Raw genomic sequence first — 20,390 nt, forward strand, 5'->3', positions numbered from 1 at the left:
GTGAAGGTAAAGTATGTGGTACAAGCAAGACAGTAACAGGACAAAGTCTTCCTCAGCATTCTCAATTTCCAATTTCAAGTTTCAGCTTCACTCTACAGATTGAGGAGGATACTGTTACAGGGGCCACAGCTACAAGTATCAGATTCACTAGTAAGCTGAAGAAATAAGCTAAAGCTGACCTCTGTTATTGCCAGCACAGCATGATGAAGGAAAATAACTCTTTTCATTCCCAAGTATTACTAGCCTAACCAGGGATAAGGGGCTCTGGGGATGAGAGGGGGAAAAAGCAGTGAAGAAGGGGACACAAGGGGTGGGAGAAGAGACTGAAAACCGACCGTACACTTAATATTTACCTTTAGTGCATTGATAACAGTTTCTATGTGTGTTTTCACAGCCTCATGTGAGAATTCAGAGCTGGCAAGCGTGCACATGCTTTCCAGTGCTAGGTAACGCAAATTAGTTTCTCGGTGCTGCAAGAACTGACCTAGCTGGTTACAGGCACGGACTAGTAGATTTGGCTCACTGCACAGAACAGGAGAGAAAGTGAAAGGGTTAAAAGCAACAGATTTGAGAACATCAAATACAGAATACTATTTCTGCAGTGCAAATTTCTTTAAGTGCCTCAGGTGTCTGCTAGAATGTCCTGCTGGTGAAATGAAAATGCAGACACTGAGAACAAATCATATCTAATGGATTAAAGCAGTGATCTCAACACAAAACACTCGCCCCTATAAAAGCAAGAAAAGTCACAATAAACTGTTCTGCCAGTGACACCGTGCACTAACTTCCAAACCAATCGCAGTGCTTGCGCTCCAACCTAGCAAGCAGCTTCTTATTCTGCTTTTCCCCATCTGGTAAAAATTTGCTCAGTGTTCAAAAGCCATGATTTTTCTTTTAGAAAAGTCATACTGCAACAAAACTGTTTTCACAGCTCACCTGTCGTGATGTATAATTAAACTGATCGCCTCAAATAGCACAGCATTCTTCGCATTTGAGTGTTGTACTTTCTTTGACTTTGGTGGCTCCTGTGCTTTGTTAAGAATAGTTTCTAGGCATTCTGTGAGACGACCACGTACCGCAGGGTCTTCTAGAGAAGAACAAGCCGTTGGACAACTTCATTTTGCTCAACACCCTAACCTCTACCTAAGGCCTTCTACCTTGCTAAATACAGGGACTAAACTGAAGTATTCCGTTTATTAAACAGTTCACCCATTCCCCCTTCAACTGCAGTGTACAGACATCAAAAATTCCAAGAAATATCTATTGAGCAAGAGTAAAAGCCAAACATCATTGGCACTGTCATATATTTCAAGGCTTTAATATCCTTGATAGCATTAAAGTATGTTTAAAATGGCTGTTGTGTGCTGCATACTGGTCTCACATCTGACACTTCACAACTAAACATAGTTCAATAGAACACGTAGCTTAGAGCAATCTGATAAACTCAGAAGTATAGGCTTCAGCAGCCTTGTCTTAAGGCACAGTGCTTGCACTCCAACTTAATGGGTGCAGTACAGAGCAGTAGCTCTTTGAATGTAGCAAACAGCATCAGCTATGGCCACCGTTGCGATTTGTGCATTACCTGGAGGTGGGTAGCACTGTAAGAGCCTCAGAAGTTTCACAGATAACCAAGGAGCAGGGACAAAATAGTACGTATAGTCCTGAAGATCTGTTGATGCGGAAGTTACAATCTGTAAAATAAGCAGACATCGCTTCAGCTACTTACGTTTAGTGATTTACAATCGTGATAAGCAGCTAAAGAACACCATAGGTCACTTTTGACAGAAGCCTACAAAATTATGTCACCAAAAATGATTAATTAAGTAGCTTAACTCTGTGCAAACTGTCATACTTCCGAGTACAACATTAGGATTTCTAATACAAGAAATTCAGCTTTGCTAATAAAGTATTCCATTGAGTTCCTTCCTGAAATCATGCTTGCTTGTCTTAAGAATGAAGATGATCATCTCATAGGGCCAAGATGTTTAGCTAGAAGCCTGACTTTCCTTGGGTCAGCATTTCATATATTTAGGCTTCCTATTGGCTGATTCCAGTGTTGTAATTGACTGATCACTGGTAGGTGAACTCAGAAATCAAATAGAAGATGGTACTGCAAACTGAACTATCACCTTCATTACTATTCGTACTGCACAGCAAAGAACGGATGGCTTTCACTGAAAGGATTTTTATGGATAGAGAGTGTGACAAGAATTAGATTAGATTTCAGAGGGAGTACCTTTCTTTGTGGATTTCTTTTTCCCCTTTGATTCTAGGGTTAACAAAAGTCTCGCATTAGCCTTGTACGAGGAAATTCTAACTCTTGCTGCTCCATTACAGAACAGCTATGCACTTCCTTTGCTTTTAAATATTAGACAGATTCTTCAGAATTGAAATTAAGTCTCTCTGAACAGCAAGTAATTTATTTTGCATCTAAGACCACACACAAATTGAAGCTCAACGCATAGCTGTAAAGTAATATTCTCACGTGCCTTGCAAGCTTCCTAAGAGACTGCAGCAAAACAAAACAGTAACATATAGTTTCCAGCATGAAGATGCTAACCTGGAAACTTTGCATCCATACAGAAATGTCTCTGCTCCTCTCCTTGCCCCTTGCCCCTTCTTCCCCTTGCCCCTGCTTAATCCCCTACATCCCATTTACAGAATATCTAGTACTGATGAATATTAGCCTAGTGGCAGCACAAAAGCAGGAAAAGAAAGACAACCCATCCTGTAAGAAGCTTAAGTGTAGTTAGAAGCATAGGCTATAATTTTTGAGAGTTCTGTGCAGAAATTTGTAGAATCTTTTCTTCAAGTACTCCCTGGTGCTGCAGCAACATAAAAAGATGATTTAAAAAACCTCAGCTACATCCTGGGGATCCCTGAGAATACACGCAGCTGAGAGAGAATGTTTTGCTACATACATCTGCAGTATAGCAAGGATTATACAAAAAAAAAAGTTTGGGAAGTAAAGCTTTCTGTCCAGCGAAGCAAGAAATGTTAAAACGTGTGAACTACCTGTACAAACCAGAATGGAATAATCCTCGGTTTTAATGGTATACTACATAAATCTGACCTAGAAAGATGAATCAATAAGCAACATTAAGATAATCTGACCTAGAAAGCAGAATGAATTAGGCTACCGTCAATCATTATCAGTTATCATTGGACTCACTCTGCTTAATCTCGACACTGCCAAAGAGACTGAAGTTTTGAACTCTTCTGGGTTCTTCTGTGCCAAAGTTGTGATCAGACTTGTAGCTGCAGTAACCACACCCTAGAAAGAAAAACAAAACCGCATATTCACCTTAATAACAATTTAGGATGCTGCTTGTTAACACCACCTTTCACTGGCAGTAATTTTTAATATAAAAGAAAACTGAGTTAATCCCCACGACAAAGACTCATATTAAAAAGCCATTTATTTTACAATCATGCAGACAAATTGCACGCCTTTAAAACTGAGTAGGATTTTCAATGTGATACTATCATGCCTGCAGAGCATTTCTTGTTGTTTTTGTATGAGCTTTGCCTCACATTCCAATAGTACATATAAAACACATTCAGAGAGCTGCACTAAAATAAAGCCTGGATGCAAACTATCTTCTTAAACAAGAGCAGCATGAGTGAAAAAAAACCAGGATGCAACAGATGATCCAGAAAAGCGTTCTGGCAACTGAATGTGAAGAGTGGCCTTTGTATAATACAAACATTTTATATTGCTGAAGACTAAAGTGTTCCCATTACAATCAAAACAAAGGTCTAAATTGACTTTCTTCCTAAAGTAATCAGACAAAAGAATAGTCTGTTCTCTAAAATAACAGGTTTTTCCTTTTGAACCAGCAGGATAAGAATGACAACATGGATTGCACAGGACAGTGAAGTCCAGGCACTGCTACATCAGGCCTCGCATTTTTAGTGTTTAGTCCTAAGAAAATCAGCATTACATCTACACATCAGACTCAGGATCATAAGGCTCACAATTTACAGTCAGAGCAAACAAAGAACTTAAGCATACCATTCCTTTTACGCACCAACAATATTTAAGGCAAGCACAGTTTGAATAAAAATTAAAATATACAGCAATTTGTGAAAGAACTTCTTCCGTCTCTTTACCTTTGTCTTAAAACAGCAACCCACCCGGTGGAAAAACTCTAGAGAAATAAATTCATACACAGAGTAGACCAAAGAAGAATAACTGAGCTGATTTACCAAGTGCTGGTCATTGAGGAGATGTACCACTCTGGACGTCCAGTCTCCCATGGGGACAAGGTCAGGGGAAGTTCTATACAAACGCAGCAGGCATAAGGCAGCACTCTGCTTCACACTATCCATAGTATCTCTGAAAGATAGAACCACAATATTTTAAGCCCACAGTAAAGTCACAGCAGTGCCCACGGGCTAGCAGTACACTAAACTTCATACAGGCTCAGCAGCCTCTGAGAGAGAGCATATTTTCAGCAGAAGTTTGCTAAATAAGTTCTTCCTGAGTAACAGTATTTGTTCTGAAATTCATCCAGTAAGTTTAACTGGTCAAGTGCTCATCCATTACACACATCTAGTAGCTCCTATAATGATTCTTTTACTTAAGGAGACATCTCACAACTTTTCATCAGGTCCATCATCAGAACTCCTCATTGAGTCAAGATCTCACTAAATGTTAAGAACAGAAGCTTCTTCCGAACAGACTCACACAGTTCAGGTCCATTACACTACACATGTGAACTAAGCTGGATCTCCTGACAGGTACTGCATATCAGAGATGAATCATTACCTGCTCAACACTCAACAGCTTCATTACCAACAGGCAGCATGCAAATTGACTGGCTGTCACCAAACAGGCAACCCACAAGTCTATTCACCTTGGCATCCACATTGCTGGCAGGAGAACTGACTATTTTAGGTGCACTGTACTATTCTAGTTCAGTGAGCTTCCTCTCACAGAATAGAGAATAGTGCATTGGTGTTTTTTTTGTTTTTAATAATGTTGCATGTGTCACAATAGCTAAAAAATAGGCATGACGCATAAGCAACAGAAGTTTTAAGAGGCAGTTTATAATGAGAAATCTTGGTTAAATGTTCAGAAATGTCCACAGCCCCAGCAGAAGTTCAGTCTCCTTATTATCTAAGAAGTTACCAATTTTCAATGACACCATTCCATACATCCTTCAAGCTTTGAAGACTTAGGGCATAAAAAGCTCAGTGTTCAAACAAGTCTCAATTGAAAGTGCTCTTCTCTGCTGATGACCAATGAATGCACTTTCTCTAGGCATGCATAAGAAATTTCAAGTCCAAGAAAGGTGGAATTCCACAACAGAATTCTTCCCACATCATCAATGAGACTAAGGCCTATAGTAAGTAGCAGGTGCTGGCTGCTTATTCTTCTCTTTCTGGCCCATATTAAATTTTAGCTCTGCAGAACATTAATATTGTTCAAAGGCAGTATTATAAAAACAATCTCAAGAATTCAAAAGTGTTTCACATGAATTTTGCCACAACTAGACATCACTTACTGCATCCTTCTTGTCAACAGCTTAGACTTTGCACATTATTTTAAGTTTCCAAAAGAAATAAAAAAGAAGAAGTGTAGCAATCTCAAGCTATCTAATAAATTTAGACTACAGTTCAGAAATTTACCAGGTCTGGTCAGAGATTTCTTAGCAATAAGAAATGAAATTCAGAGTGGCTATGACTACTTGTTGGTTACAGGAACAGCTATTCACAAGGCCATCAGATGAGGCAAGAACACTCGCTCTACAGAATATTAGCACACTCCTCATGAAGTCAGGACTATTAAAAAAAGCTCTTATAAGCAAATTTGTAGTTTAAGCCCCTACTTATTTTCATTTATTTCTCTTCTTTTCATCAAAAGAAATGAGGGAAGTAAAACAGGCCTTTCGGTGCTCATTAGCACGCATTATAAAGAACAAAAACTTGATCAGTACACAAAGCTATAAAAATCTATTCAAGATGTTGACAGCCTTAATTTCTCACGTACCATCAGTACTCTTCTACAAGCAACTCCACCTTTGCCTTTACCAGAATGTTTGCAGCTAGGGGAGACCATTTATACGGCAAGCACAGGGCTGTGCAGCTCAAAGCATGGATTCAGCTGCTCCTGTTGAACCGAGTCACTGCAGGAAGGCACGTCACACCTACCCAGCTACCAGGATTTTGGGAATTTCTCCAGCAAACGCTTCCGCCATCTCGCGGCTGCCCACGTTGGCAATGCAGTGCAGGGCCAGACCCATGAAGGTGGGGTTGCGGCTGGCCAGGTCGTTCTTGATCGCGTTGTTTATGAGGCGGATCAGCTCACTGTTGGAGTTCACCAGCACGGAGATGAAGAGATAGCCCTGCGTTTCAGAAAAAGGATAAGGAGCATTTATTTTAGCTGGCATGCTATGTTTTCTGCTAATGCCACAAGCAATACTTCGGGACACACAGTGTCTCCAATATCAAATGTGTGGGCAGAAACATAATTAGACACTAGAGTGAAAGCTAGAAAGATGAAGTGCAGATGAAGTAGTCTGATGCCCCCTTATTTATCAGAAAGCTCAAGGTCTGCAGATCAATCTGTTTCAGCGTGTAACCAAAAGATCACTCTGAGTGAGTGGGATAATATGTGAATGAGAAGCAAAAGAAGAATCTTATTGTTTAGGCACTCGTACTTATCAGGTACTTGATAAATAAGGCATTATCTAAGAAAGTTTGGAGAGATTACAAAAATTAAGTTACTTGCCTATTCTGTTTCAAGTATGAATGGTTAACCTCCACACAGCACTTAAAGTGCAACTCGTGCTTGCATTATAGTCTGTTAGCAGGAGCTAACATTTCTCAGAAGTCTCTGTCTCTATCTAAATGCAAGACTCAAGGCAGTGACCAAAGAAAAACAGCATTGTTGCACAGAGTACACATTTCAGCTGTTATAATTTGTGGAATATTCTTAAACACTACTTGCTAGTGCAAGATACAAGATCTGAGTCACTTACTAGTAAGAGATAAAAGATCTTTGGTGCAAAAAGGTATTTTCATTTTAGAAATCACTGCTAAATCCCAAACAAGGCTTTCATTTGAGGGAGGGGGAAAGTACTTACAGATTAAATAGCTAAGGCAGAATATTAGACAGAATGCCTTCTCTTTTAAGTACTCACAATTTGTTTTTCTGTGTATCTATTGGAACTGAGCAGGTTTACAGCCTCCATATGACCAAAGTCAATGTCATGCCCCAGGAGAAAGATGAAAAGCAGCTTGCAGACATATTTTTTCTTACTGTAACCATCCAGAGCCTTGTCACCTGGAAAGTAGGGAAATGAAAAGCAATTAAACCTATATTGTTTCTATATCAGCTTTTCTTCCTCCCCAGGGAGAGAGTTCCACCCAAGTACCATTTAAGTACTACACTTAATACCACACTTAAATACAGTAACAAGACATAATTGTATCTAGTAATGAAGACTGACATTTGATTTATCATGTATTACCATATAAAATAGAAAACCTTTGAGCATCAGTTATTAGTCAAGTGATGGCAGTCTTTGCACCATTAACCTTGGCATTCAGTTAACAATAAATGAAAACTTACCAGGCTGCTGAGTTTTATAATCTCAGAAGTATTGTCTCACGTGCAAGTGTAAGGTAGATGTAAATCACTGAATATTTTTATAGTTTCAGTTGAAAGGCAAGTCATTAATTTAAATTATTATTTGAGCTTTTATTCACTCAGCAGTGAATAAATGCATAAGATATACTTAACTCTGATCTTTATATCAATTTGTGCTAAAAATAGGAAAGTTATCACCAACAGTCCCCAACACATCAGAAAATTTGAGTAAAATATCCTTTGGACTTCAAAAAGAAATGAAAAGAGAGTTACAGAACAGTCACAGAATGCAGGTAGCTTGCATCTCTTCCTAATGGAAGAAAAATGCAGAAACTCAATAAATGGAGCAGTCACTGAATGAAAGCATTTACATATAACATTCAAATATTTACTGAAATCTGAAATTCATATGAAGGAAAAGGAAAAACCAACTCTGAAGACTCCAGTGTTAATTCCACTTGCCATCACCCATATCTTAAAGTACAGCCATGAAATAATGCTGTCAGCTAGTCTCTGAATTCTCCTGCTGTGCCTCTGGAATGTCTCCTTAGTAAGAGTGTTTATAAGATGAAAGCACTCTCAAGTGCTTCATTTTTAGAAACCAAATACATTCTAAATAGGTTTCATCTTTATTTGATGGTTGGACCAGATGATCTTAGTCATCTTTTCCAACCTGAATGATTCTATCTGGACTGACATTGCAGTACCTCTGAATTCTAGAAGCTTGTCAGCATGGTCTTTTAAAGCATTTTATTCCGTATTCAGTTACATGAAACAGCACAGATGCTTACAGCTGATCAGGCAGTCTATCGCTTTTCCAAAAGAAGATACCTTTTAAAAAGTGCTTTTTGCAAATCTCTCCCTCCCTGTCCTAAATCAGGAAGTCAAGGAGCACACACTAAGCCATACAAGCTGCAGTGCTGAAGTTTAGTCAGGTTAGCAAAATTTTGATAGATGCTGCTGCCTAAAAGGCTACATAAGCTTCTTAGCCTCTGCATTCTGGGCCCAGAATAACTCCTGTCAGATCGATGTGCATTCCTTCATGAAGGGCAAGTTCAGTCAGAATAGCACTGCATAACGAGAAGCTTAAAAAAAGATCTGCTCAAGTTGTTGCCCTTACCAAAAAAGCTCCACTCTTCAAACAAAAATAACAAAAATTGCTTGAGATTTATGTAATAAGCAGCTAAACATGTAATTAAAAAACGCCTTAAAAGTCTCACTAGTATAAAGTTCCCCCTTCTTCCTTCTCATCTACTGGTGCAGAGCCAGGTTAGAATTCCTATAGCAAGCATCTCCAGCCCCCATAGATTTCACACTTACCTAACACTGCTATAAACTGGCCTTAGAGTTTGTGATGGAATGAATGCTAACATCAGTCTTTGAAGCCACACAGTGTTACTGAATCAAGAAAAACCACGCTGGAACATTGAAACAAACAAGACAAGGTTCTGCATACAGGCAGCAACTACGACTGTTTTGGGGGCTGCTTTCTGTTTTGACTCTCTAGTCTTCAAGCTGGTATTTTTTCCTTAAGAGAAACTCCTAGCTTTCATGTATTTAGTTGTTTTCCAAAAGAGAAAACAAATGTATGCACATGATTAGAGCTGCAATACAGATAGCCTAGTAAAAATATCCTTTACATTGCCTAGACACCATTTGATCTTACAGAATTTGGGTTGTTTGCTTTTTTAACAGCGGTGTATCTCTTATGAACAAGCAGCAGCCTTACCATGAAACTATTTTTGTGCTAATCAGGGAAAAGCTGCAGACCAGCAACAAGCCAAAGGTTTCCAGGCAAATGATTAAAAGAACAGTTGACGTTGCATCCAATTGTCAGATATTATTACAGTTCAAAGAAGGGGATACTAAATACCCTGAACTCATATTAGTCCGTGCTCCTCTAGTGGCTGAGATCTACATAACTGAGGACTTGCTACAGGATTTAAAAGCATCAGTATCACGATGCTTCTCTCAGAGATCCAGATACAACAGAAGGCGTCAGAATGCAGCTTCACATCTACTTCACCACATGTGAGAGAAACCTGAGCCTGCAAGACTGCCCAGCTGCAAGAGCAGGAGTGCACAGGAGTCACAGGTACAAACCTCATTCTTCTCATCTTCCCAAATGACCGCTGTTGACTTTGTGAGATCAAAAAGGGAGCACAAAGCAGAGGAGATAAAAGTAATGTACACTCAGACTTGCCTTGGTTTTCACAACAAAATATTTAGCAGATTAGCAGTGACCTTGCAGCATCTTAGGGTATGTGAAGCATCTTCGGTGGAAACTATGCCATGCAATCCAGCCTCACAACACTACCACCCTACTGCCAGGGCAAAAGCAGCTTCTTTCTGAGGAACACCACTGTAACGATTCCTGAAACACTTCTCCTTAAGAAAAAAAATACTTATTGTCTGTTTTCAACAGTTTCTGGCACACAGCACAGGCAAATTAAAGATTCTGATTAACAGGAAACCTTCAAATTAAGCCAAGCACTCACCACTAGATCACTCCTCTAAAGCTTTTAGTCCCCAGCAATAATAGCATGTTATTTCCACTCTTTTTTTTACCCCCTCACCTTGTTTTAAATACCTTTTGATTAGCTGTGCATTTAAAATAAAAAGTATTGCAAAGGTCTCATTACTGTTATCTAAATTTAACATGTTTTGAAGAAAAACTTGGCTTCAGATCCTTACTGAAATGTTAACTATCCGATTCTCTCCCAGACAAGTAGCATTTACTGAGTTCAAAGACCATTTTAAACACTACTAACAAATCTCTGCTTAAGTACGTGCTAAAATAGTACAGCCCCTCCCAGATCCAAGCAAACATCCTAAAAACAAATGCAGAAGGAAGTTTTGCCTGTTCTGTTATCTTTATTGCAATACACAATCGTTTCTTTCAACTCAGCCCATTTTTAAACGCTTCCATGTACATTTATTTGTAAGTACTACAAGTCAAGTCAGCAGAAACAGGAAGGATCCAGAACACGTCAGCAGGTTTTGAGCACAGTGGGGTATTTCAAAGACTACTTGCTTTTTCTGAACAGTTGAGTTTGCAAGATTTCTTTCAGGCAGCCATCTGAAATGGCAGAAAGAAGGCACAAATGCCTAACAAGACCTTTTGGCTCTGAAGCAGCTCCCTCCTGTCCATGATTCGCACCGTGAGTCCAAACACAGCATTTGCTTTTCAATTTTATACCCTGCTACGCAGCTACAGAGCCTGCCACCAGCGTGAGAGGTTGCAAAGCAGTTCAGCCCTGTAGGATATTCACTAGGGGACAGAGCAGGAAGCTCTGTCAAATCCCACAAGCAGTCAACTGCTATCTCCAAGTCCATAAACAGGTTAGCTTCCAGAACTTCAATAGTGGCTTATATAAAACATAGTGGATAACATCCTTAAGTGCTCCCCTGCTTTTAATGTGCTTTCTCTCTATATTACTTCAGCTATGTAACTTTACACAGTGACCTGTTTCTGCACACAATGTGCTCACAGCCTAAAGGCCAAAAACCAAAGCTTTTTATGAATGTACCTAAACTTCAACGTTAAGACAGGATTTGTCTTTCTGTGTGATACAGCCTAAGCCCTCTGAATAGAAGGCTGAACATTTGTGACTGACAACCCATACAAATCCATGAGAGAGTAGTATTTAGCTACTGCACTACCACTAGAGCACCCTTACAGTTCAGTTGATATTTGAACTCTGGTTTTACTTCCAACAACTCACTTTGTCAGTGCAGTCACTTACTACATAATCAGATTGTCTTAAATCTAACAGCTACTCTTCTAACACAAAACTCATTAAGTAACCACAAAAAAAAAAACAAACCTAAGCTTCAATATCAGATCTGAATCAGACAGAAAACACAACTCCTTCATATACAGAAACACTGTATACATATTTGGACAGTTCTGCCATTACACAAATTTTTGAGAGATCAAAATTAAGCAACAAATCAATAAACTGGGTATTTTTTGCTCAAGAAAGCAGATCTCCTTCACAAACAAACTAATACTCTAAAAGTCAGGCTTCTAGTTTGGCTCAAGCCTGGGAACGAGTTCAGCTTTTAATATGAATACAAAACAAACAGAATATTTTTTCTGTGCTTCACACAACTCCTACAACTTCTGCTTTATTACACTGGTGTAGTTTCTTGATACATCACGTGTCTTATCTCAGTTAACGCAGGAGCATTTGAAGCAACTGTCAAGGACACACTGACCTTAACAACTCAGCTTTCTCATGCTGAAACAAGAGACAGAGCCACTTTAAGTACAGAGACTCTGGATTCCTTCTGAACAAGCAGCACAGAAGCCAGATCCAAGCCCAGCACCAAGACATACATTGCATCGACTCAGGAAAAGCTGTGCACATACATACATATACAACCTTATCCAAGTCCATTAAGCACGAGGGTATTTTAAATAGCAGCTCAGCCCAAACTACATGGGCAACAGTCTTAATAGCTACGCCTTTGACAGACAAGGAGTATTAATACTTATATTCTCACAATATCTTGCTAGCTACATGAGATGAGGGGCTAGGCACTGCAATAGAACATGTGGGACATAGAAGTCTAGAGGAAGGGACTGACAGCGGCCTCTTATGCTGGGCTCAAGCAAGGGCATGCTTGTGATAACTACCAGCTTGCTTCTTACAGCCAGGCCTAACAGCTGCATCTTCAGCCACGTAATTATCACAGGGCCCCCATGTACACCATAATTGAGAGGGGTGTCCCACCTTAAGGGACTCCATTACACACTTGTCTTATTTAACAAACATTAAAAAAAAATAAATCAGTGTTATATAAAAAGGAATTGGATTAAACTGATCTTGGTTGAATTAAGACAAAAGTGTATTATGCAGTTCAGTGTGTTTTTATGTGGATATCTGCAAAGGAAAACCATGTTGCGAAGTCCACACAGAACTTCTGCAGCAGAAAGATACGCAGCTATCACCTCCTCAGGCCCTCAAGGCTGCAAGCAGTCACTCTCTGACAAGCTGTCCAGACTCAGACCCACCCAAATTTTGACATTCTGGTCTTGTTTTCCTACACAGAATGTCAAGTTGCTGTCTTCCATTTGAAGGACATCTGAAGTCCACAAAGTAATGAATACATGTAGATCATTTAACGGGAAGGCTAAGTCATATTTCATTCAGGTTACCACCCTTGAATACATACTGCTAAGATGGCTGGGTGATGGGGCAAAACACTCCCTTAGCAAGTTTACAGAGGGTACAGAGCCAGAAGGAGTGGCACCAAAATGGTTGTGCTGCCATCCAGAGGGAGCTTGAAAAGCTGGAGAATTGGGCTGACAGGAACTTCATCTTTCTTTTTCCCAGAATTCATTAACCAGATGACTTCTGTCCTACGTAACACAAAGCAGGCACCACAGAATCACAGAATCTCCTGAATTAAAAGGGACACAAGAGGATCACTTAATCCAGCTCCTGGCTCCACACAGGACCATCCAAAATCCAAACCCTGGGTCTAAAGAGTGTTGCCCAAATGCTCCTTGAACTCTGGCAGCTTTGGGCTATGCTCACAGACCCAGGCAGCCTGTTCCATGCCCAACCACCCTCTCAGTAAAGAACCTTTCCCTAGCACCCAACCTGACCCTGCCCTGATGCAGCTCCACACCATTCCCTCAGGCCAATTCATCCAATTCAGCAATCTTCATCATAGGATCACTGAGGTACTTTAGTGACTTTTCTAGGGAAGACAGAAAAAAAGGAAGTTTATATTTAGTCATCTCCCCTGCCATTAAATAATTTCTCACTTCCTTCACACAGCAAAGCTCCCATCTGACACTGACGGTGGTCTGATTTTTGGCATAAATATGAGGTTTTGCACAGTCTGCTCCAGAGCTTAGCTTTCCATTATCCAATCCAAGAATTAAACTTGTGTCCACTCTCCAGTGATTCCAGCAGACATTGTGTTCATTCACTCTAAGCAGCAAGCACATTTAGTTTTGTTACTTTCAACTGCATGATCAACAAGGCTGACCTTATTACCCACTAAAAGTAAGCATAATTGTAGCATTTTAACCAAGAGGTTTAATCTCCAAACAAGATTTATATTAGACACAGGTAGCATGTCTTGCAGGTAAAGTGGCCCAACTTAGCTAAAAACAGTTCAAGAAGTCAGTGCACGTGTTTAATCAGTCAGTCACATACATTTATTGCTATTTTATCTTCCTACCAATTTGCCATCACCCTTAAGAGATGCACCACTTAAAAGAACATCAACGGATCCTTATGTAGTTCACGCAATAACTATTTGAAATAGACATGCTAAACTAGGTCAGGATAAACTAGGAAGGTAAAAAGGTTTAATCCAAAGCCAGCAAGTTCTGAAGCCATACTCTGGGCAGCCTGGTCTGGTGGTTGGTGACCCTGCACATAGCAGTGGGGTTGAAACTAGATCAGCATTCTGGTCCTTTTCAACCCAGGCCATTCTATGATTCCACACACGACCTCACAGCAGCAATGCCTTATCTAGGTACACACAGCCCCATATCTCTTCAAACAGAATGTTTACCACAGCCACTTCTGCTGAAATTTCATTCAGAAGAATTTCAACTATCCCTCAGTATCTTTAAGATTTGAATCCACATACAAACTTAACCATTTGCATACAGTCACAGCACTGGTTAAGAAGCAAACTGCCACCTCTCAGGACAGAATGAGGATAGAATTCATCACTGCATACAACTTGGTTTCATATGAATAACCTTTGATGCTGTTATTTATGGGAGTGGTCAATATGGCCTCATCAAGTACACATTTTTATCTGAATTTTTCTAGAAGGGAGTTTAATACATTACTTTCCTAAGCAGATGGGGGTGGGAGGGATGCTTAAATATGTTCTGCTTCACTGAAAAAAATTACACCCACCCATGTTTTTTTTTCAAACTAACTGTCAGCCTTTTGCAAGAAAACAGGCTGAGCAGTCACATGGCTGGGTGGCAAAGCATTAGAAAGCCTGTGAACACTAGCTCATTTTCTTCTGCTATGGCTGAGTCACACGACAGTCAGGAAGTTCTGTACTTAAGAGAACACTTTCAGCAGTTATTTTAACAGCCCACTCCAGAATTCTGCTTATGTCTGCAGTTGACACACAAAAAAATCCAAACGTACAAAAGAAAAACACAAAAATGTAATGAGAAAAGTGAATAGTATAGTTCAGAACAGTCAGTTCACTTACCTTTAAATTTTGACCGAATGTTTGCCAGTTCTTTATTTATTCTTTTTATCTCTGCTTCTTTGCTTTTGCCTGAAATCAAAAGAACAGACATCAGGATACAGTGTTTCAAACAGCTGTGTTGACCTCAAGTTTCTTCCCACCCCATCACTTTGCATGAACATACAAACATCAGGAGCAATTCTTATTTCCCTTCCCAAAGCAGCATTAGGACTGAAGGCAAGCGCCATAGAGAGAACTTAAGCACTGCTTTATACGAGAGTCCAAGAAGGTAACGACACAACCATGTTTCAAAACATTTTACTTGCAGCCTTTAGACAGCATGAAAGCCTCACATAGTTAATGTGAGATGCCTTTGTTATTGACTTCCATAAATACCTCAGTTCCTACATTTTTAGAATAAAATGAGGAGGGAAAAAAAAAGAGAAACTCGATTACTAGGTTGACAGTGCTCTTGAGAAAGAATCTTCCTGAGCACAGTCATCTGAACAAACAAATTATGGTACTCCTCTGCTCTGGGAAGAGTCAATTCACTGTTTCTCTGTTGAACAGTCACTCAAACAGCTTCAAAAAGAAAATCTTCATGACCTTAAAGGACATTAAAAAAGGAAAGTAGAGAAAGCAGTATGAGTACTCCAAAGACTGATAGACCTCAGGCAGGAGGGATAAGCTTAGGTTTACCAGACTTCTGATATGCACCATGGATGTCACCTGACAAAACAGTATTTGCAACTCACGTTTCTCACATGACTAACACCTTAACATTCTCAACAGTTTATGTTTTGTATCAACCCCTGACTCTACGGATATGCGCTAGGTTTTCAGGAGCTAACCCAATTTAGATACACCAAGAAATACGCTGCAGTTTCAATTTTAGCAGTGCAATCTTATTCAAGTACTACTTGCACTGTCCAAAACAAAGGTATTTATTGCTCGTTAGCATTTTAGGTTTTGGAGATTGAGATTCTACAACAGTCTGAGTCAGTTATCTGCTGTCTGATTGAGCGTGGCAGAATGAATTATCCAGCTCAGGCACTGGATTCTATTGGCTGAAGTTTGGTAGAAGGAAATGAGTCCCATTCTAGGAATGCAGAACTGCACATCTAGTTGAGATGCAGATTCAGAGCCACATGCAATCAGATTTTTCAGCAGTTCCCACAACATCTCAAGTGGCAGCAGGAAAAGGCAGCTTTCTTTACCATCTGTCACAGGTATTCAGCCACAAGGCCATGAATAAAAGCTTCCTGTCTCTGTAGGAAAGTGATCCAACCTTATCTGTTGGAGATCGGATGCCCCAGTTCCACACATCGCTTTCCCCACACCACTCTGGTCAGTGTAGGGAAGATATGTGACAAGGCTTGAAGAGCAGCACCAGCACGCTATGGTATCTCCAATCTCATCTTTTTCTTCCACATAAGCATAACTCATGGCATTTAAACGCTGTACGTTTGCACGCTACCCAATAACTGTTTCTCACTCCTTCACAATTCCAAAGATGATCTGGCAGTGGGTCAGATGAACACTGATCAAGTAATTTGAGGAAACAAGTGACTCGGGACAGGTTAACAATAGCAAAGAGGGAATCCCAGATCAAACATAAATTATTCCAGTTTGTTACCTCTTCATTTAGACTAAAAAAAACCCACAAAACAAGAGCAACAACAACAAAAACCTACACAACCAGTAAGATTCCACACCTAAACAAAAAACAACTTCTGCATTTTGCATTTTTTGCATAGCATGCAGAAAACTGGTTTATACTAACAAGCTACAATAATGGCCACAAGAGCACAGAAAGAAGATACATGCAGAAAGACCAGCGCACCATACAAACAGAAACAAGTTAGGCCCAAAGTCAAAGCAACTACATAAGTTTGCCTTGTCATTTGAACAAAAATGCTTACAGATGGGCTTAAAGTGAACGTTTTCATTCTCTGACATTGTTTGATAGACTCAAGTCACTGAGGTGTTGGGCGCCTTGGCAGGCAGTGCACACAACTAAAAGAAAACCATCTTCCCCCACACCCAGCCCTGAAAAACTACTTACTTGTACATACTCGTCCACCTATTGTTATTAACATGGTAAAGCTTTTCAGGGTTCAAGGATTCACAGTACCTGTTCTGCATCATAAATCGCATTCGCTATCTAAAGGCATCTTGTTCTTCAGATAAATCAGGGCATATCTCCAGCTTTTCATTTGGCTTAGAAACTCCAATTCATTTCCGGGCTGACAAGGCTAGAGATCACAGCTCACTTCCTTCACTTCCCTCGCTCTTTAGAACTCATCTGCTTGGATCACAAAGTTTAACTCGTTTTCACCAACATTTCACACACGCAGTCTTCTTCAAATTCAACTTGGCCAACCTCTAACAAGCAGGTTTTACAGCAGAAGCACCATTCTCCGTATAAATAGATAACTGATAGAACCTAAAGCCTACAGTATCTTCTGCCACACATTTTTTATTTGTCTTAATTGAAGTAGATTATTTGTCCTGTTCACGTGCAGGAGATATGCTGGTGTTCTCACCATAGAGTCTTGTCAGCTTTAGGAATTCAACACTAAACAGAAGTCGGTCTTCTGAAATATATGCCAAAAGGATACAAGTGTTCATGTAAATGTTAAAAGTTTAAAACTTTCCAAGTTCCCTACACTGTCTTCAATCAGTATTCTTTGTCAGGCCTGAAAACACATTCCTTATTTCCAGCAATTCATCTGCTCTGGTAAAACAAAAATCAGAGGATAAAGTTTTAATTTCTAGAACTATTCATTTATCTTCTCTGCCAAGTGAAAGGGGCACATCATTTTAAAGTGTTACCAGTGAGGCTGGACACTGTACATCATCTAGATAAACTGGTCAGAGAACATACTTCAGTCTGGGATATCACTAGTTTGAGTAGAATATTTCATTAAGTTTGGAAGCTAGGTCTTCGCTCTGGGTCTTTAGGCAATGTCTGCAAGCATTTAAATATTTACTCTCAAATATTATTAACTGTTTCTCCAATCTCAGGAAGTGTGGCAATAATCCCTGAAGTCTGAAATGGAGAGGGAGGTAAGAAACACGACAAGTATGTACGTCTCATTCAGCTTTTCTTAACCCAAAGTGAAATTCAAGCTTTTTCTTTTTGAAGCACCATTATACTCTATCCATTATACTCATGCAGTATTGGTTACAGCTATAAATTGAGTTCTTTACGTTCTAAGAAATAACAGAGCATTAGGGGAAGCTAGGCTAAAATACTTCAGGAATCTGTGAAGTCAGCATCCTTTGACAGAAATGGATTGCAGTCTCAGCAAAAGACAAAAACAAAATCCCACCCCCTGAGCACACAGCTGGAACAGTGCACTGCCAGGAAGACCCATCAGAAACAGCAAACTCAGTTTGAATTTGTAGATTCTCCATAAATCATAAATCTGCACAGTACACGAACCTAAAACCAGCCCGTTTTTAGTAATTCCTGCAGGCTGTTCTATTTTGAATGCACTACATAATCTCATCGAGAACTTGACAAAACACAGCTACCATAGCAACCAGCTGGTGATAAAAACTTAACTCCACATATTGGAAACCGAAGTTGGATGATTAAGTCCTAAACCGTCTCCTTATTACACACATTTCATCCAGAAAGTATCTGGAAATAATAAAGAAATTACTTAATCTCCTAGGAGTTTCATTTAACTGGCTGTTGCAGGCTTGTCTAGAATGAGCCATTATGGCATGAGGCAAGAAGACGCAGAACAGCCATGTATATGTATACAACAATACTTTTAAAGCTACTGCTTTAACAGCTATCCCAAATGTCACCTGCAGGCTTATTAATGTCAACAATGCTGTTAGATAAACAGCAAGACTAAAAGATATGCTTTTGTCCCTCAAAATTCCTCCTGCGCTGTTCAAGCTCAAGTAAAATGGCTTAAATTCTCAAGCCAATGAATGAATTTCACTACTGTCCGTTCCCAAGGTGAGGCAAAGATCTCTCAGCACCAGCACGAGTTAAAACTAAGCTGAAACATCGTTAAAAACGTAAAATTGCCAGAAGCCTGCAACAGTTACATTGCACAGTAATCTTATCCAAACTTAACTTACTGCTCACATGAAATGTTGACAAAACACAATAAAGTCTCACAGTGGCTGACAGTTTTTCTTTGTTATATGTAGAAGGAAAAAAAAAAAACAACCAAAAAAACAGAAAACTAAGCATCAGTTTTAGATGGATCTTCCTTCCCACAGCTAAAGAAAACATGTTTAACCAACACATTTTCCTTATTACTCAGCTACAGTAACACTCACTGAAGAATTTCTACTTGTTTGATTCTGTCACAGCAAGAAATACAGAAGCATCCTCAAGGATGGTCAAAAATGAAGATAAGCCCACTGCTGGTGACAGCTGAAAGAGAACCATGCTGCAGAACTACAGGCTTACATTTCATTTCAAAGGCAGTCATTCCATCTGTCTCATTTGCAGGCTGTTAAGCAGCTTCAAGAAACTATCAGAGCTGTATTCCAATATGACACATTGTAGCCAAGCCATTCCATTCCGAGGGACTTCATAAAGGTCATGTAATTTATATACTGATGGGTAGAACAAGTAAGACACTAGATTACATCCAGGCCACATCCTTCTCATTTTCATTCTTCCTGACTTCTTCTAGCTCAGTATGCCTGTGGTTAAATAGCCACAGCAAGTGAATAAAAGAGGTGACTTCAAGTTGGTACATTCTGGCCAGTTGTTGTGTAGAAGACACGTACTTACAGAGTATGACTGCTGTCAGTCTTCTCCAAGACAAGTACCTAAGTAGATATCTGGCCACAATATGGTCCAAGGCACTCTGCAAGCAGTTCACATCTGGCAGACTGCCATGCTTCAGACTCCACTGTACTGCATACTGCTTTCATTAGGCAAGGTATACTTATTCTGTGTTCTACTCTTATCTTTAATTACTATCTTGTTTGACAAAGATAGACTACTGAACATCAAAAGTTATCCAGCTCCTTGGGGAATAGGCTACTACCCTTAACCTCTTGGCAATCCAGGGAGTAGTCAAAGCTTTAGTAATATCAATGTGTTTAAGCTTGGGATTTTACATTAAAATCTACAGAAGAATGAAAAAAACAGGAAAGTTACAGGAAACGGATTGTTGTGTCTGCTCACCTGAACATTCTAGAGACACTATAATCCTAATTTGGCAGGACTGCAAGACTAAGCAAGTACTTCAAGGCTGGAATTAGTGGGCTACTTGTGGCTCATTTAAATGGTGATCTGCTCCAGCAGGATTAACTTGTTGCTGCACTAACTATAAAAAGCTTAAGTCAAGTCTGATGCACAAAATGCATCTGCATGGGCAGAGCTGTAACAAGCTGTTAGCTTTTAAATAAACAAACATGGAGAATTTAGTATATTTCTGATCAAGTCCACACGTTTATTTCCCAAAGGAGCAGAGAAGCACTTATTCTACACAAGCTTGCGCAAACACCGAACAGAGTAGACTTCTTCAGGCAAGATTTTATTAAAAGACAAGTGTACCAACAACACTTACAGCAAAAGATTTACCTCAAAAAAGTTGAAATATTTCCAGAACTCACCTGGCTC

The 20,390-nt window shown here is 39.7% G+C and overlaps 1 protein-coding gene across 4 annotated transcripts in view; it reads right to left on the reverse strand.

The window, feature by feature from the left end:
• The window catches only part of AP2A2 (adaptor related protein complex 2 subunit alpha 2), a 41,039-nt gene that overhangs the window by 12,648 nt on the left and 8,001 nt on the right, over window positions 1-20,390 (reverse strand). For 2 of the 4 annotated variants that reach the window (XM_052692742.1, XM_052692745.1), the window contains exons 2-9: window positions 14,804-14,872; window positions 7,149-7,291; window positions 6,157-6,350; window positions 4,210-4,339; window positions 3,173-3,274; window positions 1,583-1,691; window positions 937-1,084; window positions 354-522 (exon numbers count right to left, since the gene is read on the reverse strand). In XM_052692742.1, the coding sequence (XP_052548702.1) occupies window positions 354-522; window positions 937-1,084; window positions 1,583-1,691; window positions 3,173-3,274; window positions 4,210-4,339; window positions 6,157-6,350; window positions 7,149-7,291; window positions 14,804-14,872 (1,064 nt within the window). Of the gene's footprint in view, window positions 1-353; window positions 523-936; window positions 1,088-1,582; window positions 1,692-3,172; window positions 3,275-4,209; window positions 4,340-6,156; window positions 6,351-7,148; window positions 7,292-14,803; window positions 14,873-20,390 lie in introns of all 4 variants that reach the window. The other 2 variants (XM_052692741.1, XM_052692743.1) reach the window with 1 other exon arrangement.

The sequence above is a fragment of the Tympanuchus pallidicinctus genome, unplaced genomic scaffold, assembly GCF_026119805.1.
Source record: "Tympanuchus pallidicinctus isolate F22 unplaced genomic scaffold, pur_lepc_1.0 scaffold3, whole genome shotgun sequence".
Taxonomy (NCBI): domain Eukaryota; kingdom Metazoa; phylum Chordata; class Aves; order Galliformes; family Phasianidae; genus Tympanuchus; species Tympanuchus pallidicinctus.